Raw genomic sequence first — 27,840 nt, forward strand, 5'->3', positions numbered from 1 at the left:
AACGTGTTAAATCAGGTGAATACAGCGAGTGATCCAACACAAAAATCTTGGTTTTTGCTCAAAAACTGTCTCACAATGTTCGAACGATGAGATGGTGCATTATCGTGCAAAAGTGACCAGCTGCCTGCATCACGATATTCATGCCATACGCGACGAATTTTCGCTATCAATCGCTTCAAAACTTCAAGATGAAACTCACCATTCACCGTTTGGCAAGGCGGAACAAATTCTTTTTGGATAATGCCCTTGGAATCGTAGAAACCAATCGGCATTGTCTTTACTTTTGACTTCTCCAAGCGACTTTTTTTCAGATGTCCCTCTTCTGGTGGTCTCCACCCAGCACTCTGTTTCGAGCTCATACTCAAAACACTACGTTTCGTCACCAGTAACGATCGTTTCGAGGAGGTTTGAGTCCTTACGAAGGCCCAAACTCTCGGTCAAATTGTTGTGCACAGTTGATTTTGGAATCCCCAATTCATCTTCAATCAATCTCACAAAAAAAAAAAAAAAAAAAAAATGAATTTCCAGAGAAAGAGCCCTTCTTGTGTGCACCAAAAACTGACTAACACGGGAATCCGCTGAAAAAAAAGTATTGAGAAATAGTCTCTCTGGCTGCCACTAAAATCGAACCTAAGGGTCATTCTTTTAGTATTATAGCAAATTCTTTTGAGCCTAAACGCATAATTTCTGCGTGACGTTAACTATTGACAAGAGTATTGTTGTAGTTTCCAAATCAGCTGAAAAATAAAGTGTAGGTTTAACTTGTCGATACGATTGCCGTAGTTATTCATAACTGCCCTCCTCAGAATGCAAACTTCGGTACGGTGACGACATGGATTTTTCCTCTCTGAAACTTTTCAGTTTTTTGGAACCGGATTTTCATTCTGCAACACTAATCAACCGATCAGAAAAATACATGCGATTAACAAACAACGTGCTTGCCTCATAGCCCTAGTTGCTTCGGTAATTATAAAAAACCAAATGACACTTTCTCTTTACCACTATTCAGTTCAAAAATTGTACATGATTGAACAATAAACTTTTTTTTTTTCCAAGAAGAATCGTCTTGACATCTCTCATTGATAATAATCGAAAGAATAAAAAAACCGAAGGTGAAGAGGCCTAGTAATATGATAGGTCAAGCAACATCATGGGAGATTATAGTAGCTGCGGGTTTGAATTCAGCTGTGAGCATGGATGTTTGTCAATGTCTTTAGGTGGGAGATGAATTTCATGTGAGACCATCGTCCCGTTTATTGGAGGCTGGAAAAAAGCTCCATGTTTAGTCTCTACAGCAGGGCTTCCGAATTACGTAAAAAATAAATTAAAAAATAAAATATATTAAAAATAGAAAAAATAAAATTAATTAAAAAAGAAAAAACAAAATTAATTCATAGAAAAAATAAACGTAATTAAAAATAGAAAATAAAATTAATTAAAAAATAGAAAAAATAAAATTAATAAAAAAATAGAAAAAATAAAATTAATTAAAAAATAGAAAATAAAAATAATTTAAAATAAAAAAAATAAAATTAATTAAAAAGAGAAAAAATACATGCCTGTCCAAGGGTACGAATGTATTGCAGTTTTACAAATAAATAAATAAATAAAATAAAATAAAACTTTCGTGGGTTGGAGCAACATAAAAAAAAAGGCGCTATCTAGTATAGTGCTTTGTAAACTCTCGGCCTGAGTCATGAACATTGACCGTAAGGTAATGAAACGTGTCACATTATAATCATATGAATAACTTTTTTCTTTTATATTTCTTTTTATATATATTTTTAAATTATCTTTATACTATATAGCAATATCTACTTTTGTCTCAGTAATTGATCATAGCGCCATCTTACGTAGGTATAAAAATACAGCTCTTGAGTCCAATAATAATAATAAAATAACTAAAACAGCAGTTGAAAATCTCTACTCTATACGAACAGCTGTGACAAAAGTACAAAATAACATCTGGTGTGATTAATTGATTTTTATTTTAAGTGTTCGTCAAATATACAGCTTACTAGAAAGAGTAAACAAAAATTAAAATTAAATTAAATTAAAATATTACCGCTTAACGTTTTACTGAAAAAATATATAAAATAAAATGCTAACTTTGTCACGTGTTTTTGACAATGAACGAAATTCTGTAAGTGGGTTATTTGTTTAATGAGCTGTAATTAACTTTTCTTATGAAAGAATGCGTATTGTATTAAATCATTTTAAAGCATAAATTCTTCAGCTTTGAAATATATTTATTTCTTTATTTTTATTTTCCTGTTTTAATTGCATGTCGCCAACGATTTCAGTGAAAGAAGAAAGCCACTTATGTTGGTTATCGCTGCAGTACTATTCTCTGATAACACAATGTCAAGATTCCTGTATTAAATTTAGCATCATATTACTTTCTGTAGAGCTGATTCTTAGCAAAAAAAAAAAAGTTTTATCACTGAAATAACCACAAGAAAATAAATAACCTCAAGGCAAAGGCAAAGTAATGCTGATACTATTGTCATACAGTAATGCCGATAATCTGCTTATTTATTTATTATTATTTTTATTCCTCTACCGTTGCAGACTAAGTGAGGTCTCAAATTTTAAATGTGCTCGAATAATTCTACTATACGCTAATAGATGGCAGTATGTAACTAGTGCTAGCTCTCCAAATAAGTTGTTATAATTAGTGCAATCACAGTGATATGCGTAACTATGCAAGTTGCATTTTACAGGATTCCAGAGCGTTTTTTCTATGGGACTTTATGTACAGCGAAGAATCAAGTAATATAAAACCAATTTTGATTCTATATAATTAATTTGAGGCTATGTAATAGTTATTAATTGCCAATTTATATGATATGAATTCAAATCACAGCTAATTGCATTATTATTATTATTATTATTATTATTATTATTATTATTCAATCATAGATTCTGTAGCATCCTAACACGGCAAAAAAAAAAAAAAAATACATAATAACCAACTGGTGTCATCCTCAGATGAGCTTACATTTAAGCTTCGAGGATGAAAGGGAAAAAAAATTAGTTCTCATCCAAGATGTATCATATGTAACCAAATGCATGTAATGTACGTATCACAAGAAAACCAATGTATGTATTATATGTAAACCAAGGTACGTAATGTAAATATCACATGTAAACAAATGTAAGTAATGTATCATATGTAAACAAATGAATGTAATGTATATAATAATTGTAACAAATGTATGTAATGTATATAATAACTGTAACAAATGTATGCAATGTAAAAAAAAAATTATTTTAAAAGTAAATCATGAGTTTACACCGTATGTTTGTGAAAATAAGGACACATAATATTCAGATTGCATATGTGTAAAAACTGTTGTATAATCACACCTTTTCAAACTTGAAAAAAAAAATAGTAAACCACAACATGTAATATTATACAACTTATGTAACTCTGAACAATATAATTGTAAATTATTATGATTGTTATATAAAAAAAAAACTGTTATCATCATTACTATTTAAATCTCATTATATGTAGCACAAAGTGCTGAACCTTGTAAAATAATATACTGAATAGATGATCATTGTACATATGTAAATATTTGAAAGAACAATAAAAAAAATTATTATATAGGGAAAGGAGGGGGATATTATTATTATTATTATTATTATTATTATTATTATTTCGGGCGACTCCAGGAGTCCTTAGACTCATCGAGGGAGGCCCTAAACATCATGTCCACACAACTATGCGATTACATTCTCACAGTATCTATCATACCTTGTCTTGAACTCGTTCACCGTCATAGCACTCACAACAGACTCTGGCAGCTTATTCCACTCATTTACCACTCTAAAAGTAAAGAACCCAGCACTAACACCCCTGCTAACCACACTCTTGCCCAGCTTCCATAGGTGTCCCCTAGTTCTCCCACCACCAGTCCTGATCTCAAAAATATCCTCTGAATTAATCCTATAGAATTCCTTTAGCAATTTGAATGTCTCAATCATATCTCCCCTCCTCCGCCTATCAACTAGTTTCTGCAACCCACAAATCTTCAACCAAAAAATTTACTGGGCCCGTCCGGGATTTGAACCCGGGACCTCTCGCACCCAAAGCGAAAATCATACCCCTAGACCAACGGGCCATGTGCTATATGGAATCTAAACAAAAATTAAAAGTAAAACAAAATTCTTAGTTTATTTTTCAGATTAGAAACGCATTAATGATGAAAAATGGTGAAAAATTACCCATATGATTATATCCATAAACAGAAATGTTTACATGCTGAATATGCACACTACGCACTTCATTTAATTATTATTACATGATTAGTTCACAAGGCATTCACAAAGGAACAACATTCCCTGCAAACCCTACTATCTAGGCCAGCTCTTCCCAAACTGTGGGCCGTAGTTTTTTAGAGGGGGGGGGGCGTGAAATAATGAAAACAAATTGAAAATGTTTCAAGATTAAGTAGATTTTTTTTATCTTAAAAGAAACGTATTTAAATTTTATTATTTCTTTTTTATTATTTTTTATATTTTAATGGGGAAAAAATCACACATTGGTGCCGGGTTCACAAATTTTGCTTCCTGCGTATTTCGGCGCTTAATGAATATTAATAAATATATGCTTATTCATATAAGTTTCATTTCAAAGCAGAAATCTAAGAATAGCCGTTTCAAATATTTCACCTGATATTGGCTTTTTGTATAGCAGTATTGAAAAACATCCATCGCATTAAATTGTTATTAATGTTATTCAAGATGATAAATGTCATCTTTAAAGCAGACACGTGATTTAATATTAGCGTGTCATTCACTGCGGTATTGCTGAAGCAGACACGAAATGAATTTTATGTTTTTAATTCTTTCTTTATTACTTATTTTACGTTTCATGTGCTTGTACTGCAAATGTACAATAACAATATATCTATCTATATAAAAATATGAGATAATGTGCCACGTGTATGTAAGATGCTAAAAATGTAATATTTGAATTTGAATTTTGCAATATTCGGTGTGTATGTTTTGTATTGAATATAAACACAATAAATATTATAATAATATATGTCTATATTACGATTTTTTCCGAGGGGAGGGGCGTGAAATATTTTAATGTTTCCAAAGGGGGACTCTGACATCCAGAAGTTTGGGAAGCACTGATCTACACTATATAATCCTGCAGCTACAAATAGAGCCCCCATCCATCAACTACACCCAGCGCCATCTATGGATATTATCGTGTGGTTTAAAATATCGCGAAGTCGATATTTTATTTTAGAAATATATATCTCTAAAATAAAATATATTTTAAAAATATTATATATTAGTAAATTTTTTCGAACATTTTAAAACAAAATCCCAGCTAATAATAATAATAATAATAATATTTATTATTATTATTATTACATCTCTCGATGAGGTCACTGACCCCTTTTTGGAAGTAAAGTGGCCTATGAAAAAGTTCCATGTTTTGTTCTAGAGCTAGATTTCCAGATTATGTAAAAAATAAAAAGAGGGTTTTTATATGAGACCACGCAATTGTTGTACGCTGTGTAAGTAAATCCATTCCTTAAACAACATTTTTAGCTAATCAACAAACTCATTAGTTTCTCTGTTTGTGCTATCAAATAGAGAAACCATATTAAAAGTAATAATTTAATCACATCGAATGAACCACTTAGTTACATTTCATGAAATATCGCGTGTCGGTAAAATCTACTTTCGAGTGGAATATGGTCTGTAAAATATGCCTTTAATATTCAGACTTTAACTTGGTATTTTGTAAATAATGAAACATGGCTAAATGTTTTACCTTCCAAGTACTTTATTCATTTACAAATGCTTAAATAAAATATTACTTGCATATATTTGCATTTTATAGTCAACGAGCGCACACCTTGCAGTTTTGACATTTAAGATAAATGTCATCATCTTGAAAGCAGACACGTGATTTAATATTAGCGTGTCATTCACTGCGGTATTGCTGAAGCAGACACGCGAAATGAATTTCCAAACGATAGGCACGGACTATCATTTATGCCTAATATATCACATTTCTTTAACTACAACTCTAGCGGATTTAAAACAAACTACTAAATAAATTATATCTTCATGAACTTGAGTTTCTTATTCGGTTTTAAAACAATGTGGGATTTAATACCCCCTTAATTTAAATAATATCTTCATGAATTGAAACAGTTAAAGCTTTTTCACATGGAACAGTTGAAACTGTTCCACGTGACAAACCATTCTTTTTTTTTGGGGGGGGGGGAAACCCTTTTTTATATTTGAAACATATTTCTTTAAATAAAATATATTTTAATGTTTTGTTAATTTTTCCACTATCAAAGCAAATATAGTATGAATTATACCGCTAACTCGCTATCTACCGAGCAATCTTAATCCTTCACCGTAAGATTAAATGTAATATTTATGTAATATTTCTGCACCAGTTATCTTATAGTAGTAATGGTAACAAATTGAGCTGCTATAAATTGTCATTCTTTACGATGTAACTCACAGCAGTATCCAGTGATGCTGTTAGAGGGTATGGTCGGTAAAAAAGACGCTACTAAAGAGAATTATTAATTCTTTACAATCCATATAGTAATTTGAAAATTCCATATATCAGTTATTAATCCCTTACATTCCTCTTTTTGATCGTTCATAGAATATTGTTATTTTATAGATTTTTTTAAAATTTAGAACCAGTCTGAGTTTATCATGTGAATCCCACCTACAAAAGATTATAAAATCTATGACATTTCATTGAGATAATCATAACTAATACAGAATACAAGACATCGATTTTGCATAAATACAGTATATTTTGTTGGGGAAGGGGGAACTAATGTATTGTGATCTCCAAAACAGTAATAACTGTGTCATATGTATGACTTCATCGTTTTTAAGTTTTTAAGCAAGATTCACAAATTAAGTACATAGCCGAATATTTCAGTTATCTTTTTAACAACACATTCTAATGATTTTAACTGATATAAATTTATATATTAAACGACAATAATAAAGTTTATTGAATCTAAAACATAACTATTATATTTGCACTTAACAAATCTTCGATCCTGCATGACTTGTATGTCCTGTTCGTAAATACCTGTATTAAAAATGTCTAATTATGACGTACATTTTCGCAGTCATGTATAGAGTATCATAAGGAAAATGTACTCACCAGTCTGTATCCTGTACTCACTAGTCTGATTTCGAATGAACTGAGAGCGCCCTTCGCTGGCGTTATCCACAACCCCCCCCCCCCCCCAGCAATTTAATATTTCCTTGTTTTTAATTACCATTTTGAAATATTTATGAAATACTTTTTTAGCGTAAAAAATAATGATAGTCGGTTCGGTTCATTACATTATTCAAAAAATAATCTAATGCCAATAGGTTTAAATAATCAATGTCAGATTTTTTTGAAGAATAATCTACCATTATATTATTTTTAAACATAGAGACATTTCTTTGAGTACTTGACACGATTATTTTATTTTAATATTCCGAATAGTATACTGCGTATACTATTCGGAGTATTAAAGAGCTAAATTTCCATATTTAGAGCACAGTTTCAACAGGGTTCAAGAAACGCATGATATCCCTAGATATAACGAAATGGTTATGATAGTTAATTTTCAATTTATTTAATATCGGGGTTATGAATATCACAAAAATGAATAATAACTGAATTAATATTAGTGATATAATTGAACATTACGAAACCAGAATTATGTATTTTAGATGAATTTTTTTCAGAACTGAAAAACACCCTTAAAATTTAAATGTCATTTTAAAAAAAAAAAATATTTGTCCTTATTTTACAAATGTCACAATTCACATTAAGCTGAAATTTCCAAATGTAGCTTAGACGTTATATTTCTGGAAACTAGTAAAAAATTATTTATTGATATGCCTATGATCAATGAAGGCTATTTCCTGCAAGGCATTTTCTTTCTATCTTTTCTTTTCTTTTCTTTTTCTTTTTTTTTTTTTTTTTTTTTTTCGTTGCCGTAAGTATTTTGCATGGCCGGACATCCTGTTAGCTGAAGTCTATTTGTTTCAAAAATTTAAAGAGGGCCTATTTTTTATTTTATTTTTATTTTTTTTTTAAGGCGGAAATACTTCTTTTACTTGATTCTCCTGCGCAGAATAAAAAATAAATAAAAAAAAAAAAAATAAAAAAAAAAAACATCTTGCCCGAGTACTTTGTTGTAGAAATCCTTTAGGAGAACTGAAGTCAAATTATGCACTGAAATGGTTTGTAAGTCATCATCAGGAGATGCAGTTCATGGCATTTTCCACTTGGCCTTTTCGTGATCTGTTTCGCAGGTCCCAGATTGCGCTGCAAAAGAAATGGCAGAAAATAAAACGCAACTCAATAAATCAAAATGGATACTAATGACAAACACACAACCACAACTACAATGAATTTGACATTGACTTCGGACCAACTCTTATAATAACACAGCTGGACACAGCTGGACAAATGCGCTTTAAAAGAGATTGCATCATGGGAATTTAAATGCAACTGTATTTCATACACTATATTTTTTAAAAGCTGTCATGTGCAGATTCTTTGCAAAATATCGTAAACCTTTAGATTACTTCGAATGAACTTGTCAAAATAAATATTTTATAATAATAATAATAATAATAATGATAATGATAATAAAATTACATATTATAATAATTTATTTGTAATAATAAGCTTGCTCCATAGACTTAAGATATTTTCTTAGAAAAGGAATTTACACAACAGATTTTTTTTTTTTTTTTTTTTTCCAGGATTGGTTCACTAGTGCATGGCACGATATCTTAGTACTTATAACTGGTTTACGTGTAAGATTTCTGTACCCAAATCAATGGGACTTGTTTAAAATGCGCATCTACAAGAAGCGTGCAACTTCTTTACTGCAAAATGTCAATATTGTTTGGTTCTATTCCATTCACTTTGCAGAGTTAGAACCTCAGTCGGTATAGACGAAGCCCTTTGGTCGGAAAGACCTGGGTTTGATTCCAGTCCATGACGTGAGGAACCTTTATCTGGTCTCTTTCGACTAAAGGTGAGTTAGCCGGTCTCATACGGAGATAGAGGTTTTTTTCACCCGGAAACTCGGGTTTTTTGTCCCCCAGAACAGGCAAACCGGCCCCCGAACACACACACACACACACACACACACACGAATTTACAGTCATTAAGACATTAGGACAACAACAGTCAATGTTTCGAAGGATCTTTGCTACAAACTCTCAAGACTTTCCAGATGCCTGGGTACGTGAAAATTACGATAATCCCATCGTTAACGCGATTATCTTCTTTAAAAAAAAAAAAAAAGCTGTAAATTATAATTCATTTTCTTACAATGACAATTATACTTTCTTTGATGCTACATGTTGGATGAACAGAACAGGAAGATAATGTATGGAAATGACTTCTATTGGGATTTACTGATCAAGTATTTTTTTAGAACAACTATGTTATACCAACTAGTTTCACCAACTGAGGCTGTTGGCATCTTCAGGGTACATAACTGATATAAGGCACTTAAAGCTAAAAACTGTTACAGACTATAAATCAACTGATTCCAATTATATTTGACAAAACGGAACGCGTGCAATACATGCAAAGCGTGTGCATGATCTCACTTGTTGTTATTTAGGAACGTTCTATAATTGGCATTATAATTTAGTTCTTGTATGTTTAGAGATCTAATGACGGTCTTCCAGATCTCGGGCAAGATTAATCCTTGGTTCCTGTTAAGGTTTTGTACAGAACGGGCAACACTTGTGGCTTCTTTAATAATTCGGGAGCGGAAATCCTCCTCTATGTAAGGAATGGAGCTTTTATCCCACTCTATGATATGGTTAGTTCTTGAGAAATGAAAGGATAAACCCTATTTTTCTTCTCTATTGTTATTAACGTCTCCAATGTGCTCCCTTTGTCTAATCTCAAGGCTTCTTGAAGTCTAGCCGATGTAATTTAAACCGCACGAGCAGGGGATGTTGTAAACTCCAGCATATTTGAAGAAAGGATAGCTATAAAACAGCTCCATTCCTTACATGGAGAAGGAGTTCCGCCTCCCGAATTATTAAAGAAGCCACAAGAGTTGCCCGTTCTGTACAAAACCTTAACAGGAATCAAGGATTAATCTTGCCCGAGATCTGGAAGACCCTCATTAGATCTCTAAACATACAAGAACTAAATTATAGTGCCAATTATAGAACGTTCCTAAATAACAAGTGAGATCGTGCACACGCTTTGCATGTATTGCACGCGTTCCGTTTTGTCAAATATAATTGGAATCGGTTGATTTATAGTCTGTAACAGTTTTTAGCTTTAAGTGCCTTATATCAGTTCTTATACCCTGAAGATGCCAACAGCCTCAGTTGGTGAAACTAGTTGGTATAACATAGTTGTTTCCAAAATATACTTGATCATTAAATCCCAATAGAAGTCATTTCCATAGTTTTCGTGGTCAAGAAAATACATTTTAACAAGGAAGATAATGTCTTAGGTTTTCCTAGAAGTTACTACGTAAGGCAAAGGGGTGCTTAAAAGTTTTGTAGGGTGTTTACAACTGAGATTACTGCACACCTAAAATGCAAAATTTGTAAATAAGTCGTACTAAACCAGTTAAGATTGTTTTATATCTATCTCATGTTTTTAATAGTATCGAGCCCTAATCTTTTATGACATTATTTGTGATTAGTTGACCAATCATTGGTATCAACCGTCTGTGTCTTGCATGTATCATAAGCAATACAGTAGCTATACGAAAATATTGCTGGTATATAAAAATTTGCATGGATATTTGAGCTTTTAATGCTTTTCATTGGAACACCTGTCGAAGTTGAAAGGCAGTTCGCCACAGTTTTGCTTTCTTGTTTTGGAATGGTATGCTCAAGATTTTATGCCAATCGTCGTGAGAACATCGAAATGCAGCTCTTACTATTAGGCGTTTAAATAGTAGAGACACTGTACGTCATCAAACCAGAACGGTAACAGTGTCATTTGGTCAATCCTGGACAATAATAATAATAAATAATAATTATAAGCAAAAAATTAACTGGATAAAAAACTGTTAAATGAAGAAGATTTAATAAGTTAAAAAATAACGAAAAATCAAATGTCCTGATTTATACGCGGTGACCCTCTACAGAATAAAATAAATCGTTTACACCTAACTAACTTTACTCCTAACTTTTAGAAACTGTGGGAGGTGGTTTCTATCCTTAGCGGTCACTATATAGCCTGAGAGCTGAGCTTCAAGCTATCAATGATTTAAAGGCTTAGGGGAGAGAGTACGATGGTGGTCTGAAACGTTTTCGGCCTCGACCATAGATGGCAAAACTATCGGCAGGATTTTTTTTTTTTCTAACTTGGTACATCTGTCATAAGCATCCATATGAAATTGCTAGTCATTCTATCAAGTAACTTTTATACAGCTGTCTGAAGCAAAAGTGTTGTCTGCATCCCTTGAAATGGATAAAATTGAGTATCGTGCAGTTATAAAATTCTTTGTAAAAGGTTTCATTCGAAGTTCATAAAAGTTTATGGGATCACCTCTTCTTCGTTTTCAGCAATTAAGAAATGGTCTGGCGAGTTTAAACGTGGCTGTATCTGCCTTGAAGATGATCCACGTGAAGAACGTCCAAAAAGTGTAACAACACCAGACATCATTGATCAAGTGCACGATATGGTACTGGATGACCGGCGAGTCAAAGTGCGTGAAATTGCTGAGACTATAAAATTTATAGAATCTATTTATAGAATCTATAGAATATAGAATTGCAAATGAAAAAGCTTTGCGCATGATGGATGCCGAGCTTGGATTCACTATTAATAAAATCATCATTACACACCAGAATCCAAACAGCAGTCAAAACAGTGGACAGAAGCCGGTTGTTCAGCGCCAAGGAAGACAAAGTCGGTTCCATCAGCAGGAAAGGTCACGGCATCAGTGTTTTGGGATGCTAAAGGCATTTTGTTTATTAATTATCTTGAAAACGGTAAAACAATAACCGGGGAATATTATCCCAATCTTTTAACCAGACTAGACGAAAAAATTCATGAGAAGAGACTCGGTTTGCAGAAGAAAAAAATCATCTTTCTTGGGGACAATGCACCTGCCCACAAAGGTGTTTTGACAATGGGAAATTTAAGGGATCTGCACTATGAATTGTTGGAACATCCACCCTGTTCCTTCAGAGTTGGCTCCCTCTGACCTCTATCTCTTCCCCAAACTAAAACTCTTACTCACTGGTCAACATTTTTCTTCGAATGAATAGGTGATTGCAGCTGTAGAGGGGTATTTTGCAGATCTTACTGAGAACCACTACAGGGTCGGGATAATGGTGCTGGAGCATTGCTGGAATAAATGTATTACTCATAATGGAGATTATGTTGAAAAATAAAAATAATTTTGAAATTATAAATTCGTTTTCTCATTGTTAGGCCGAGAACTTTTTAGACCATCCTCTTATGTCAGAAAACTGCTGCTACCTAGTTGTCTTAAGTCTAATTGCTTGTACTGTTGTCTTAATAGTGTAGGTCCTACGACTGATTTTTCTCATGGGTTAAAAACTGGAGTTTCTTCTAAACAAAAAAAATCTTAAACCAGCCGAAAAAGGTCTAGGAAAAGCTCCTCCAGTCGGTGAGTAGAATCGAATCTATGAAGGTTTATGATCTTCATAGATTCTTTTGGTTCTTTAGATCTTCGTATGAGAAAAGAACAGGAAGTACATCCAATTCAAAACACATTTATTAATTACTGGATTGAAAATCCGAGTTTTCAAATTTTATTATCATCGTCATTATCATTCAGAGCAAGATAATTTTTAGAATTACTACTTTCTAAAAGAATTTCTACTTTCTAAAAGAATTTCTACTTTCTAAAAGAATTTCTACTTTCTAAAAGAATTTCTACGTTAAATGAATGAACAATGGAAAAATAATGCATGAAATACTTTTCTCAATTTAATTTTATTTTATGAACATGGGAAAGCCCCCCCCCCCCCAAAAAAAATTGTTTCGAAATATTAAACACCGACTATTTCCCCCCCCCCCCCCTCCTGCTCTTCATCGGATGTGAACGAGACGAGTATTGCGTGGATTTGGAATTTTGCCAATGAACGTGTTAGTGGTCGGCATACCGAGAACGGAGCCGTCGCAAAATTATATAACCGAACAGTGCGTAAATGTTTCGCAAAGGTCACGTTATTCATGGTCAGGGTGCACGTATTTCGCAATAAGGAGCATTAACCTCGTCCTTCCTATTACGGAAGTAGCATACATTTCCGCTTGCGTGGTCGGTATATGCACTTAACAGCAGTGCTCATCCAACTTTCCTTCCTATAATCCAGTGGTTCTTAACCTGGGGGCGCTGTGAACGTTGAGGGGGACGTTAAGCGTATTAATACTATTAATATAATAAAAGAAAAAAAAATTCCGTACTTAATCTAGCATCCCTATTTATATTGCATGTCTGGCAATACTGGTCAAATTTATTTTTTAGAATTTTTACATTGTAAGTTCAGTAATTGGGCTACTTTTTGGTCTGAATTTTCTACATTGAAAACAATTAATTTGAGTTTTTTTTTTTTTTTTTTTTAGCAGAACCGGCAAAGGACATTGAAAAAACTTTGTGATGATTTAAAAATAGAATTTTCTTTGTAACTCGATGAGACAACTTTAAGTGACAACGAAACTTAATGACCTACGTGCGTTATATAAATACTAATAAAGAAATTATCGAAGCGTTTCTATTTGATGAATATCTGAATATTGGCACAAAAGGTTCTACAATTTTGAAGGTTGTTGAAAACTTTTTTAATGCTAAAAACATTCCTCTCAAAAATATTACTGCGTGTGCAACTGACGGAGCACCAGCTATGATTGGTCGTCAGCGGGGATTTATAGCACATTTAAAAGTCTACCGCTAAGATGTTTCGCAAAAAAATCTTAGCAGTAGACTACATAAGATTTTGGATGATGTTATTAAAACAGAAAATAAAATAAAAGCCCAGTCATTGAATACTCGAACTTTGCCATGAAAATAAAGAAGAATTTGATCTACAAATAATAGATTTGGATTGATATTGTTCCCGTCTTCTGACACTGAAAGAAGACTTGATGATTCAAAGCCTTTGATCTTAAAATACCCGATTGGGTCATAAACCCATTTCTTTCTGCTGCCACTTCTCTTCATCTAAATTTGGTTAAAGAATTTATTGACTTAAAAATGATTTTGAAGCTCAAGTACAATTTCAACAGTGTGGGTATATAAGATTCTGGCCAAATATGCAATGCAAATATCCTCAGCTTTGACAAGAAATAAAATTATTGCTCACTGCTTTTTCTTCTTCATACTTAGTGGAGAAAGGATTCAGCATCGTGTTGCAATTGATAGCTAAGCAGCGAAATAGATTGCAAATAAGTGAAAGAAGAGACTTGAGACTTCGTTTGTCGAAAACATTGAATCTGATATTGAAAAATTATTTACAACAAGCCTTAAAGTACAAGCCATTAGGAAAAAGAAAACCAGGACGTCCTCTTAAAAGATTCAACGATGACTTCTAAGGCCGGAACAGGCCACGCTAGTCCTAAATCCTTGATATGCATGATGATGATTAAAAAATTAGCAGGATTTCATCAGGCTCAGGTAGCCATTAATGATTGGCTTATTAAATACAGTAAGTTTGCATCTTCTTTGAGTAAAAATTAATTTGTATCGAAGTCATTAATATTTAATTAACTATCAGTTCAAATATGTTGATGGTAATTTAAGTTTGCCTAATAATATATTATAATTATCTTATTGCGTCATTAACCTAGTGTAAAATTGAGTAGGGGGCGCCAGGCAACCAAATATTGATTATTTATTACTTTCGTTTCGGAAAAGCGACCAGAAATAGAGTTGCAAGGAAATTAACAGTTTTGCAGTTAATCGTTCGCTCAATTTACTTCTTCCAGTACAGCGCGATATAATAAAAGTAATAAAAATAGTATTTTGAGAGAAATTCCTATGACTTCTGCAATACAAAATTTTAATTTTCGGTGAACAAAACTGCAATAATTGATATTTTGAGTCCGCCCTATTTATAGCATATCGATATGCGATTTATATACTGTTAATGGAGGTGTCACGAATAATAATAATAATAATAATAATAATAATAATAATAATAATAATAATAATATCGTAAAAAATAAATTCCCATATTTTTTTTTTAAATCCTACTACTTCCTAAGTTTCCACAGCAGCACTACTGCTTGTAGCAGAGTTCAGATATTACTGTATAATTATTTATTTGATAATATTATTGCAAAATAACTTTACTTATTTCATTTATTATTTCAGTTCTTATAACTGCAATACCAAAAGATGATATTTACCTATCAACTGCGCCAAACGTGGTATATGTTGTTCCCAAAAAGCACATTTTCGTACTCTTAATTTTTCTCTGACATCTTTACTGTCAGTGTCAAGTATCAGGTATTTTTGTTCTGATACAGTATGCTCGGGCCACTCATCCAGGCTTGTACCATCTGGCGAAATGTTGGGATTTCTATGAAAAAAGAAAAAAAGACGTTTAACAAAAACAGAAAACAAACCAAGTAGGTAAGTTACTATATTAGTTTATATTATTTTCAAAGTTATTTCAAAATAATTTTATTCATTTCATTCCTTTACGAAAATTAGCCATTTAATTGGCTTATTATGGACGTTCATGATGACTCAGTAAAGCAAGTACCGTAATGCTACAATAATGTTTTGCTTTACCATATATAGGTTGATTGATTGTCTCGCTGAGTAATTAGAGCTATCATGTACGATCTTATATCAGTGAAGGTCAAATTGGTAAGTTTCAGACATGATATTAATAAATATTTTGGTTGAGTTTTGGAGTTTTGTTTGAGGAACTTAAATTATCGTAGGCCTATTTCTGTTGTTAATAAATATTTTAAGTCGTTTCAATTATTAAATAATGTAAAAATTATTCTTAGGAATTAGTTCTATAAACGGTCGTCATGTGAGGATCCAAACAGCAATCGATCAACATATATATTCAGTTAAATTCTACATTCATCCCTGCCTGTAGAAGAGGCTCCTCTGAATTATATTCCCAAGAAACCACAATATAGAGTTTAAGAGCTCTAGATTGTGTTTAATAACAAATAGACGAGGGGGGCGGGGGACTTTTCCTACTTGACCCTGCGCTCGCACACGGTGTTATTATAGGTTACGAAATACATAAATTGAATTAATAATGAATAAATGCTATGCTGTATTCAGTTTCAGGCTTACTATAGTAACAAATATAAGTGTTTTGAATTTATCGTCTGTCCCTCAGTTTTGACTACGAGAATTTTTTTTATGTCGAGGAGATGTTTACCAAAATAAATATGTTTCTGTAGAAGGAGACAGACTGGAGGATAATAGATCACTCATGTTAGCAACGAATATTTTAACTATGATTCTGAATTTCAATTTCATAATAACGTATGTGATTTATCGCTCAGTTTTCTTCATACTTGTTTTGTGTCATAAAAAAGTTAAAATCTAACAGTGTCATAGATTAATCGGAATTCAGTCATGATTAAAATAGTATGAAGTTATACTTCATTACAATGTCGTTTTTGTAATGGAAATAGTAAAAGACTGTCTTGTTTATAAAAGAACGGTTATCAGAGGGATAAAGTGATAGGCTTTTATCAAGATGACCGTTTCTTGCTTCTCACACAAAAAACTTCTTATACAGATGAAATTGGGCACAAACCTAAAAACTAAATAAAAGCAAACCCAAAATATACTCATGAATCAAAACGTTATGAGCATTCAATCTCTTTCCGGCCAACAAAACAGCGTGGTTGGCCAGATACAGGCTGGTGGTGACAACAGTGTTCTTTTGGACATCACCTGGTCCTGTCCTGATCACTGACCACACCTCGACCACTAATTCCTACCTGAGGATTGTTTCGTACCAGTTATTGCCCTACATGGTGATAACGCGACCTGACGGATCTGGTTCAAAGAGCATACTAAGCATTGCGTGTGCTATCAGCCTAATTCTCCTGATTTGAATCCCATCAAACATTTGTGAGATCATGTGAAACAAAGCATTCACCAGTCGACGGCAGCGCTTCGCTCGGTCGCTGATCTCTTGGACGTTATTCTGTCTAGTAGGTCCAGAATACCTCAGTACGCCTTCCGTGGGTTTTATTGCGTCAATGCAAAGACTGATACCAGCAGTTATCTCGGTAAAGGAGGTCCAACAAGCTACTAAGTAGGTCATAATGTTTTGGTTCATGAGCGTATATAAGATATAAACTGTTCAATATAATTACCCTGTTCTGGCGAAATTAGCCCAATATCTCATTACTCGACTGCTCAAATGTTTCTCTTCAGGAAGAAGTTTAAATTCAGAATTTAAAGGCAATCCAAACACGTATACCATCTCTTCTGCATGATTCACTCCAAACCATTGAGGCCATTCGCTGATGCTAGACCTATGGGTGAATAGGTATTGGTACACCGTATTACCAGCAATGGCGTAGTCCAGCGCTAGCCGATTACTGCCACATACAAATAAGATATCTCCAAAGAGCTTCTCAGCGGCATCAATGTTCAGACTGGAATCGTGGATGTTCTTCCATGGTGTGTACTCGAACGCTATGCTTTCTTCTATGATTTCGTTTTTCAAAGTGCTTATATGGCGAGCAACGGTTAAGAAATCATCGTACGAAAATTCAGGTGAATCGATTAAAGGAAGGAGATGGGGAAATGTCATATGAATAAACATGGTTCCTTCATTAGCTGTGGTTCCAATTAAAATAGTGGTATTTTTGAAATTCTTCGCTGCTTCCAATTGTGCTGGTGTGGCAGTGATGAATGTGCCATCAAGCACTGGAATGAAGTTAATTCCAAAAACTTCTGCTGGTGTTCGTTCGGTTTTAACCAGCTCTTTGGCATCTTTACGGTGGAAACATTCCAAAATAGCATCAATGTTTTGCAAATCATCAGGACAGTTGACATGGCGGGCTAATCTTAATCCGAGGTTCATACTTTCTTGATTGTTGAATGCCCATGGGGATGTTGAAGTACCACTTTCAATAATGGCGCGACTGTAAAATTCTCGGCTTCCCTCCGACAGAAGGTGGTAATTGACACTAGCGCCTCCAGCACTTTCTCCAAACAAAGTTATGCTTTCTGGATCACCACCAAAATACTCTATGTTTTCTTTCACCCACTGTAGTGCTAGTTGTTGATCAAGCAATCCCATATTTCCTGGGGCCTCTGCTGTTCCAAAATAGAGAAATCCTAATGCACCCAGTCTATAATTTATCGATACCACAATTATTTCTTCCTCTGATACCAAAATACGAGGATCATAAATGAGCGATGTTGATGATCCAATGATGAATCCACCACCATGTATCCAAACCATAACGGCTGCTTTTTGAGGTCTAGGACGAGGCAGCCAAACACTTAATTTCAAACAATCCTCACTCATTGGGGTATTCAAGGCAAATAATTTGCTTTTTTCCAGTAACTCTATATTTTGCTGCACACAGCAATTTGGGAGGTCTTTAGCATCCATTACTTCAGTCCAAGGCTCAGCTGGTTCGGGAGATCGGAAACGGCGTTTGCTAACAGGAGGAATTGCGTAAGGAATACCTAGGAATGCATCCACAGATTTTCCAGTTGGAGTTAGAAGTGTTACACCTTTGACTGGTCCTTTGGTTGTTTTGACAATCATGTCATCAGCAAGTACTGTTAATGCAAAATTGGAGATTAATAGAGTGAGAGCCAGAATTTGTTTCATTCTTTGAAGGAACAAGTTTTTCACTATATCATTAGCCATCATTGACTGTGAAATGTTCAATGGTGAATCTGAAAAATAAAAAAAAGATGAAAAATAAGAGACCAGTTTGTATTAGTACATGAAATAATAGATATTAATCTTCTCTTTATCAAACTCGGCGATAATTCCATCCACAAAAATTGGTAACATAGTATGGGTGGGCTATGGATTAAATGAACTACCTTGCTAGAGCTTTTTTTTTTTTGTTTGTTTGTTTTATTTGCCACTTCAAAGAGTCATTTGGAGGTTTCATAATGGGCCAATAAAATTATTTATAACCGAACGACTCTCGCAAACATCCATGGAAGAGAGATTCGAACCAATATCCTGTAGGTGGCAACTATAAGAAGCTATCATTGATAACGAATACAAAAATGTAAATCACAACTGAGACAGCAGCCAGACTCGTCGCGTGTTTTCTATATAAGCAGGTGAAGTCAGATTAGGTTAGTAGGTCACTAAGTGAAAAGATAAAATAAATATATACATAAACAATGACTTAATTGGCTAACTACTAGCCAATTAAGCAAAAGCTCCCAAGTTTCGGTAAAGATAAGCACTTTTTTCAAGAATGTGGGGAGGGGGCTTTTTTTTTCAATGAAACTCATCCGACAAACAGACCAGAAAAATATGCTCAATCGCAAACATGATACATAGGTTTTACAGATTTAGTTGCTTCAAATGTAATTCTAAACAAGCCTACAGGTCCGGAGTGGAAATGGATATCTGTGATTGTCTTTAGGCGAGAAATGAATTTCATTTCCCACTTATTCGAGGCCTGAAGTGGACTTTTTGGTCTCTAGAGGTTTCCAGATTATATACTGTATATACTGTATATATATAATAATTCAAAAAATCAATAAAAATAGAAATACAAAATCCTTAGCCCACGCATGGTACTAATATCCTATAGCTTTACCACTTTCCGTGCTTGGGGGTAAAAAAACAATCTAGACAAAAAAAAAAATGTTCCTTTTAAGATATTTTAAGAACTATCAAATTATTTATATTTGAAAAGAACACCTGGAAGAAAATTCAAACATGAAAAGTACTTTGTAACATTTTAATTATTAACAATGATTTTAAAAAATAACAAAGGAAATTAAGAACACATTACGAGATTTTTTTTCAGTCTTTCTTCACGGTCATCACAATGTCATGCTAGACAATTTAATCCTGAATACGTCAAGTGATATATGCATAAGGCCTCATATAAGATAAACAGAATATATTATTATTATTATTATATACAGAATAAACAGAACAAACTGAGATCAATACAAAACAGATCAATCATTAACACAGAGATCTATACGGCTAATGTCGATCTATTAATCCAGTTTTCTAATTTCATTTGCGACAAGTTAAATACTTCATTCCAAGCTTTTTTTTTTTAATGTATAAATAACTCCCCATTAAGCTGGGTGGTTCAATTATCCTGCTTAATTGATGCCTGAAGTTGCTTGAAAAAGTTCTATATTTGGTCTTTAGAACAAAGGTTACGAAATATCTAACACAGCCCACTTAGTGCTAAACAATTTTGTTCTTAATATACAACAGGTTTACAACTCTTCGTTTAATAATACAATTCTTTACTGTAACATAATTTATTATCTGACATAATTTTGTTTTGTATAATTGTCATCATCATCATAACGCTAAATATGGGTATAGACCATATTGAACTGTTCCGGTCTTATTATCCATCGAATATCTTTTTTTTTTTTAGGTCTACCCTGCCTTCTCTTTCCAAATGGCTTATATTTCAGTAATCGTATCAACTAAAATCAATTGAAATGATAAATTTTATCAGAGTTCGAAACATTCTATAAAATTTTGGTCTTTTTTAGTTGGTCAATAAAAAAAAAAAACTGAAACTAAACCCACATATTTATAGCATTCTAAATCCCAAATGTTTATTAAACTCCATCTAGCCAGAACAGAGTTATTATTTGTTATTATTTCATATATAATTTCGAATCCCTTTGATTCTTTGCATTTCTGAAATTATCACATAATCATAATCATAATAAAGTCAATATTTATTTATATTGACTTTATTAACATAAAATTTAATCATAATAAAGTCAATAAAATGGCTTCGACCAAAGAAATCATTCAAAAATAATAATAATGGTTTTTATTTTATGGACAGCAGAAATAATCGAATAGACACATTTGTGCGAAACCAATTAATAAAAATGGAAATGAGTGTATTATTATCATTATTAAACTCAATGGAGTCAAAAGGCTCATCGCGGAAGGTCCCGCTGTTAAATACACAGTTAATCCGCACCTTAAATATATTCGCACAAATGACAATAATAGCACCCAATAATTTTAATAATTTAAGTATGAGATTTTTATATGTTTGAAACATTGAAGTATAAATCATACTAAATGTACAGATATGTACATTAATTGTGTTAATCAGAAAATAATAAATAAATAAGACATACTGTTAATTTATTGATATTTAATATAAGCATGTCGTTTTTCCATAAAAAATAGAAATTAAAAAAATACGAAGCCCATGGATCATATTAAACATAATGTTTCTTTTTCGACATAAAAGCAATTGCAATACTGTGTTTCTTGAAAGACTATAAACTTGCCTAAGACGTTCATCATTTAGCATGCTTGAGTGGTTGTCGTTTGGTGAATTTTGAAGGTCGTCAGCGATGACTTTTCTTGTAATTTGTAAAATGTCGTATACGTTTATATACGTATACAACATTTTATGTTTGTATACATTTTAATACGTTTGTGCATAAAATAATAAAAATAAGATTTTATCCCTTCTGTATTAGATGTCTGCTTTATTTTAAAAAAAAATGCACGTGCATGAAATTATGCAATCGCATAGTGAGAGTGTAATCACAAATAATAAAAAAAAAAAAAACGAAAAGAAGTTATTTACTCTTAATAAATATAATTTAAACGAATAAAAGGTGATTAACTACCTTTTATGCATTTAAAATTCATGCTATAATTACTGATAGTAAATTTTCTTTTATAATTTTCTTTTGAGTATAAAAAATTTCAACTCACATCTTTTTATGCCATTTATTTTCTTCACATTTATACTTCAATTTTATACCGAATATATTATGATAATTTAATTTAAAATATTATATTAGAATTTATCATAATAAGTATTTCAAAAAATAAAGTACCATTACAAAATAATTCATGTTCGTCATCCCACCCTAAGATAACTTGCTTTGGTTTGGTATTTATAGATAGAACGAAGAGCTGTCCTTGGTAGAAATATCACCTGATGTTTAAAATATCTAAATTCATACGGAATGCAGAGTTCCGTATTTGTATGTTCAATACAAAAACAGAAATAAATAGCATATCAAAACCTCACTCACCAATTTATGAAGCAAATACCAACTTTAAAATCTTCCCTTTCTACTTGCGAATCAGAAGCACAAAAGTGCTTGTTTAAGTGGTCCGGTTTAGCTCTTCGAACCAGTTCGTATCGCCTCCGGCTGTTTACCAAACGTCCTTGTTACTAACGAGATTTCAGCTCGCTCTGTAGAAAGGTAGACGATTAGGCTTAGCAAGCATCACCTTACTAGTTCTTTCTTTCAAGTCTGTAGCATATGCATTGTGAAAGATTATGAAAGAATGAAATTAAAGTATTGAAACATAACGTTTTCTCCACTTACGACTTTGTCCAGAATCACGTGATTATACACTTTTCTTCGTATTCTATCAGGAGTCATTAAAAAGATAAAGCGTGCGGTTACGTCACTTGTGCAACTTCACGATTCAAATGATAAGCATCAGAAGGTTGCAGTATACTTATAGGAAATGCATGATAACAACTAAATTAATGAAGTGCACTCAGATCTTTTAGAAAACTGATATTAACTTTTATAATTATAGATTGGCTTGATCTTCAATTTTGAAGATTAAACAATATCGTGTTTTTTGCAAATTATTATTATTAATAGTAGTAGTGGTATTATGCGAAATTTAATTTATAATTATTTTTAATAATTATTATTATTTATTTATAATATTATTTTATTACTTTATTCAATTTATAATATTATTCATAATTATTGTAATCATTATTTTAATTGATGAAATAATTTATTTTATTTTGCAAAACTTAATTTTTTCATATGAAATTAAATTTCCTACTGATTAAAACAAGTATGAAATACTGTGATGGCTTTCCACGATTTTTTTTTCTTTTACTTTTATTTATTTATTTTTATTTTATTTCTTTACTTTTAATTATATATATATATATATATATATATAGTGTAGTGTTCCGCATATATTGAATAAGGATTCGTGGATAAGGGCTATAAGAGGCAATCATCTTGACTGTAAGGGAAGTAACACTCCCATGGTCCCCTAGCTGGGACCATGGGAGTGTTAATGAAAAAAGCTATCCTTTTCTTCCCCTGCTTTGAGGAAGATCCACTCACTTTAATCTTTCCTATAAGACCTTATCAGCCAACTCTTCTTGTTTTATGATCCTTATGCTATTAGAGTACTCGATGGCCATGGAATCTTTCCATTTCTGGCCTATATCTATGTTCCTGCTATAAACTACTCCTCTATAATCTACTCTTTCCCCTTCAGTATACCCTATTCCTCCTTTGGTTTAAATTTGGAAGAAGGCTAGTTCTGAAGCCTTAAGGTAGCAGACCTACCACTGGACTATCTATCGCCAGGCTAGTCAGCTGACATGGAGAACATAATCTACTTTTAAGCCGATAGAGAAAGAATCGAAATGAATCTATGGAGAACGACTCTGGAATGGAAAGGGTAAAACGAAAATGGAAACCACAAAATATAATACACATAGCAAACTGGAACGTAAGAGGAATAGCATACAAAGAAATAGAACCAGACCAAATATTAAATGAAAAAAAATTTTCAAATAGTAGTAACTGAAACAAACAAACAAACAAAAAAAAATAAAATGAACCATGATAACTGAAAATTTTAATGCAGTATATAATGGAGGTGACAGAGACCAAAGAGCACAAGCAGGTGTTTTGATTTTGATTCATAACTCCCTTTCAAAACAGTTAAAATATTATAAATTATTAATAACTTCTACTATTTTTATTCTAGAGCAATAGAAGCAAAAAATATATATATATAATAAAATAAATAAAAAGGATTATGTAATATTAGCAAATGCCTTAAAGAATTGGAAACACAAAAATTAATAATAATAAAGGAATATATGGAGAATATACTCTAAACAGAAAGGGTAAAAAAAATTGATCGACTTTCTAGTTTATAATAACTTAAAAATAATGAATTCTTTCTATAAACATAAAGACATACATAAATATACTTGGACAGCAAGAGGATGGAAATCAATATTAGATTACTTTATATTAAATGAGAAGACATCAAAATTTTCACTAGATGTTAGAGTTCACAGAGGATATGAAATAAGCAGTGACCACTTCCTTGTTAAAATAAAATTAAGATTACCACCTAAATGGTTACAAATAGCAAGAACAGAAAGAAAATTTAAAACGTTTGTTTATAAAACTAGATTAGTAAATGACACAAATATACAATGGGTATATGAACAAAGAATTAATTAATATTTAGATAAAATAAAACAAAATGAAGAAATACAAATAAAGTGGCTTAATATAAAAACGATACTAAACACAGCAGCAAATGAAAGCTTAGGAAATATCAAAAAAATCTATTAAAAAAAACTGAAGATATGGGACGATTTGCGATATGCTTCTTTTTTCAAAATGAGAAAAAGAAGCCTATCACAGATGATTAAGCAGTAAAAGATTAGAAGATGGAATAGAATATAAAAGAATAAGAGCCATAACTAAAGAAGAAGTCAGAAAAGATATAGAGAATCATGGAACAAATTTGTTTCTAATTTAGAACATGATTTATATAAAATAAGACCCAATGTATATGAGATTTTGAAACACTTAAATGCAGATACCAAAGAAAACATAAAATTAAACACCGAATTGAAATTAGAAGAATTTATAAATTTCTACACAGAATTGTGGACAGAGAAATATTTTGAAAAAAAATACTTGGCTAACGTTTAATGAAAATGAAAAGGAAATAACTAAAGAAGAATTAGAAATCAGCCTGAAAGAAACAAGAAATGGAAAATCACCTGGAGAAGATAAGCTAGGTTCAGAACTATATAAATACGCAGGAACAAGATTCAAAGAAAGACTCTTATTATTTTTAAATAAAATCTATTCACAACTAACCCACCAATAGAATGGGGGAAAAAGCAATTATGATCCCCATCTTTAAAAAAGGTAGTAGAGTTCACTACTACCTTTATAGGTATAAGTTTTCTAAATTCCTGTTACAAAATATATAGCAGAATTTTAAATAACAAATTAATAAAATATTCCGAAGACTTTACTTTAGAAGTATAGAATGGATTTAGAAAAGGACGATCATGTATAGACCCGGCGTTTTGCCTAAAATTAATAATAGAGAAAAGAAGAGAATACAATTGAGAAACACATATTGCATTTATTGACTTTGAAAAAGCATTTAACAAAGTTAAAAGAAGCATTTTATTTAACATATTAAAATAAAGGCAAATACTAAATAATATTCTAAAAGCTGTCATAAGTATATATGAAAATAATCAAATACAAATAAGATTAAATCACGAGCTACCATATACGAGCGAGATAAACCAAGGAGTCCGACAGGGATGTCTCCTTTCAGCAATTCCTTTAATATTATCTAAATGAAATAATAATAAAATGGAATAAAAATTTCCATCCAGGTATTAAGCTTTCTCCTACTGAGAACTTAAACACTGTCCTTTTTGCCGATGACCAAATAATAATTACAAATTCTGAAGATACCTTACAGAAAGATATTTTAAATTTAAATGAGCATGGGCGGCTCGTGCATAGGCACTGCGGAACTGTAGCACCCCCAATTTTTCTCGATATATAAATATATTTATTAATTTATTTATATTTGCTTGTAATATTTAATTTTAATCAACAATCCTATACAATTCTCTTATTTTGTATAAAAAATAATAAAAATCCATCTTGTAGCACTTAGTAGGGCGAAGGATGCTAGCAGCACTGTGTTTACCACAGTGTCATATTGTTAAGCGCGCAAGCATATGCACGTCATAATGAGATGCGAGCTATTAGCGTAATGCGGCACTGTCCGTCGCGCAGTTCTACTATTGTTTATATGCAGTTTGCGCCAGTAGTATAGTGTTCTTAGTGCTTATCGTGTTTACTCCGTTTCTTTAAATATTTGGACATTACAATTAAAGACATAACATTTGTTATAGTTTTAATTTTAGAACATCATTATTGGGGTTATTGACAATTATGACGTCAGAAATGCAACCTCAAGAAACAAGTTCTGTGACATTAGTGACTGTAAGTGAACTACAAATTCTTCAACATTCACACAAACATCAAGGAAAAAGTTATTGACCTTTCGCTCGAAACAAAACAAGAAGACTGGATTTTATTTTTAAGTAATTTTGAATTATATTGAACTTCATAATTTAATCGATAATAAATAATATTTTTTTCATGAAACAAAAGATGAATATATTTTATTTTTAAGTCATTTTATATAATAAACAATATTTTTTCATGTTTATTATTATTATTTTTTTAAACCATAATTTTCATATTTTATCCAAACACGTATACACTGTACTTACAGTGTGTATGTATATTTCGAAAGTTGCAGAACCCCCACGATTTCAAGCCATGAGCAGCCACTGTAAATGAGAGAGCCAAAGAATATCAACAGAAAAATCAAAAACTATGGCCTTTAAAGGACAAGATCCAGCAAGAACTTAAATAGTAATAGATAACAAGATCTTAGAACAGGTGAATTCATTTAACTACCTAGGATGTATGATCACATATGAAAAAAAAAAAAAATATATATATAAACCTAAAAATTGCAGGTGTAATTAGCTTTATATTTAAACTAAACCTAGTTCAAAAACAAACCAGACTAAAAGTATGCAATACATTATCCATGCCAGTCCGAAATCTGGACAATCAACAAAAAGACAAACAAAGATTAACAACAGCAGAAATGAAGTTTATGAGAAAAACTGCAAAGTATACCCTATTCGATCACAAAAGGAATGAGGAAATTATGAAAGAATTAAACCAGGAATCAGTAATAGAAAAAAAAATTAAAAAAATATAAACATAAATGGATGGAACACGTTGAAAGAATGAAAACAGAAAGATTACTAAAACAAGCCTTAAAGTACAAGCTATTGAGAAAAAGAAAACCAGGACGTCCTCTTAAACGATTCAATGATGACCTCTAAGGCCGGAACAGGCCACTCTAGGCTTAAATCCTTGACAAGCATGATGATAATGATGATGATGATGACGATGATTTACTTTTATTTATTTATTGTTATTCATTTTACTTGTGTTTTATTTGTATATATTTTTCCTTGAAAATATTTAAAATGCATATATACAGAAATTCTGCTTACCTGAAAAACAAATTAAATGATAATATTAAAATATGAAAATAAGCTTAATATTGGAATAGAAATGCCCAACCCTAGTTTTTATTATCTATACGCGAAGCGATATTAATCCATAAGGAAAATTCGCACTACTTGGAGGACTACCGTTCAAACATGAATAGCAATGGATTAATGTCGCAATTCAACGAGAGTTGCTTTATAGCAGAAGGTCACCTTGAAACATAATATTTGTTTGCAATTGTCAGTAGACAAAAGATGTTGTTCAAGTTACAGTGCAATAGTCCTTTTCAGTAGCAAGGGATTATGGTAGTTCTAAAACGTCATGTCCGTTCTTACCACAGTTTATTAAAAAATTGACTTTTTTTTTCGCCTGTATTACATGGATTACCGTATAATTTGGAAATGTAATATTAATTTTATTTTGTCAATTAATTTAGCTATTATGATGTTGCTTTGCGTCACTATCCCCCTTCTCC

The 27,840-nt window shown here is 32.0% G+C and overlaps 2 protein-coding genes and 1 non-coding gene across 4 annotated transcripts in view; 1 reads left to right on the forward strand and 2 right to left on the reverse strand.

Moving 5' to 3' along the window:
• Window positions 1-4,058: 4,058 nt before the first annotated feature.
• TRNAP-UGG (transfer RNA proline (anticodon UGG)) lies at window positions 4,059-4,130 on the reverse strand. Its single transcript has one exon. It is a non-coding gene; the product is annotated as a tRNA-Pro (tRNA).
• A 3,083-nt stretch (window positions 4,131-7,213) lies between these two features.
• LOC150105903 (acetylcholinesterase-like) lies at window positions 7,214-27,511 on the reverse strand. Of its 2 annotated transcripts, none has more exons than XM_090394396.1 (4): window positions 27,368-27,511; window positions 17,351-18,896; window positions 15,398-15,570; window positions 7,214-8,344 (listed from the first exon to the last, which is right to left on the reverse strand). In XM_090394396.1, exons 2-4 carry the CDS (start codon window positions 18,868-18,870, stop codon window positions 8,289-8,291), a joined length of 1,749 nt encoding a protein of 582 aa, XP_090250522.1. In that variant the 5' UTR covers window positions 18,871-18,896; window positions 27,368-27,511; the 3' UTR covers window positions 7,214-8,288. The 2 variants fall into 2 exon arrangements, with proteins under 2 accessions (XP_090250522.1, XP_090250523.1); XM_090394397.1 differs by lacking the exon at window positions 27,368-27,511 and adding an exon at window positions 22,245-22,572.
• The window catches only part of LOC150105904 (nuclear receptor-interacting protein 3-like), a 108,999-nt gene continuing 96,754 nt past the window's right edge, over window positions 15,596-27,840 (forward strand). The window contains exons 1-2 of the mRNA XM_090394399.1: window positions 15,596-15,623; window positions 15,795-15,863. The gene's annotated coding sequence lies outside the window, so the exon portion shown is untranslated. The remainder of the gene's footprint in view (window positions 15,624-15,794; window positions 15,864-27,840) is intronic.

This window comes from Typopeltis vanoorti, chromosome 6, assembly GCF_054136105.1.
Source record: "Typopeltis vanoorti isolate ZY-2024b chromosome 6, IOZ_Tvanoo_1.0, whole genome shotgun sequence".
Taxonomy (NCBI): domain Eukaryota; kingdom Metazoa; phylum Arthropoda; class Arachnida; order Uropygi; family Thelyphonidae; genus Typopeltis; species Typopeltis vanoorti.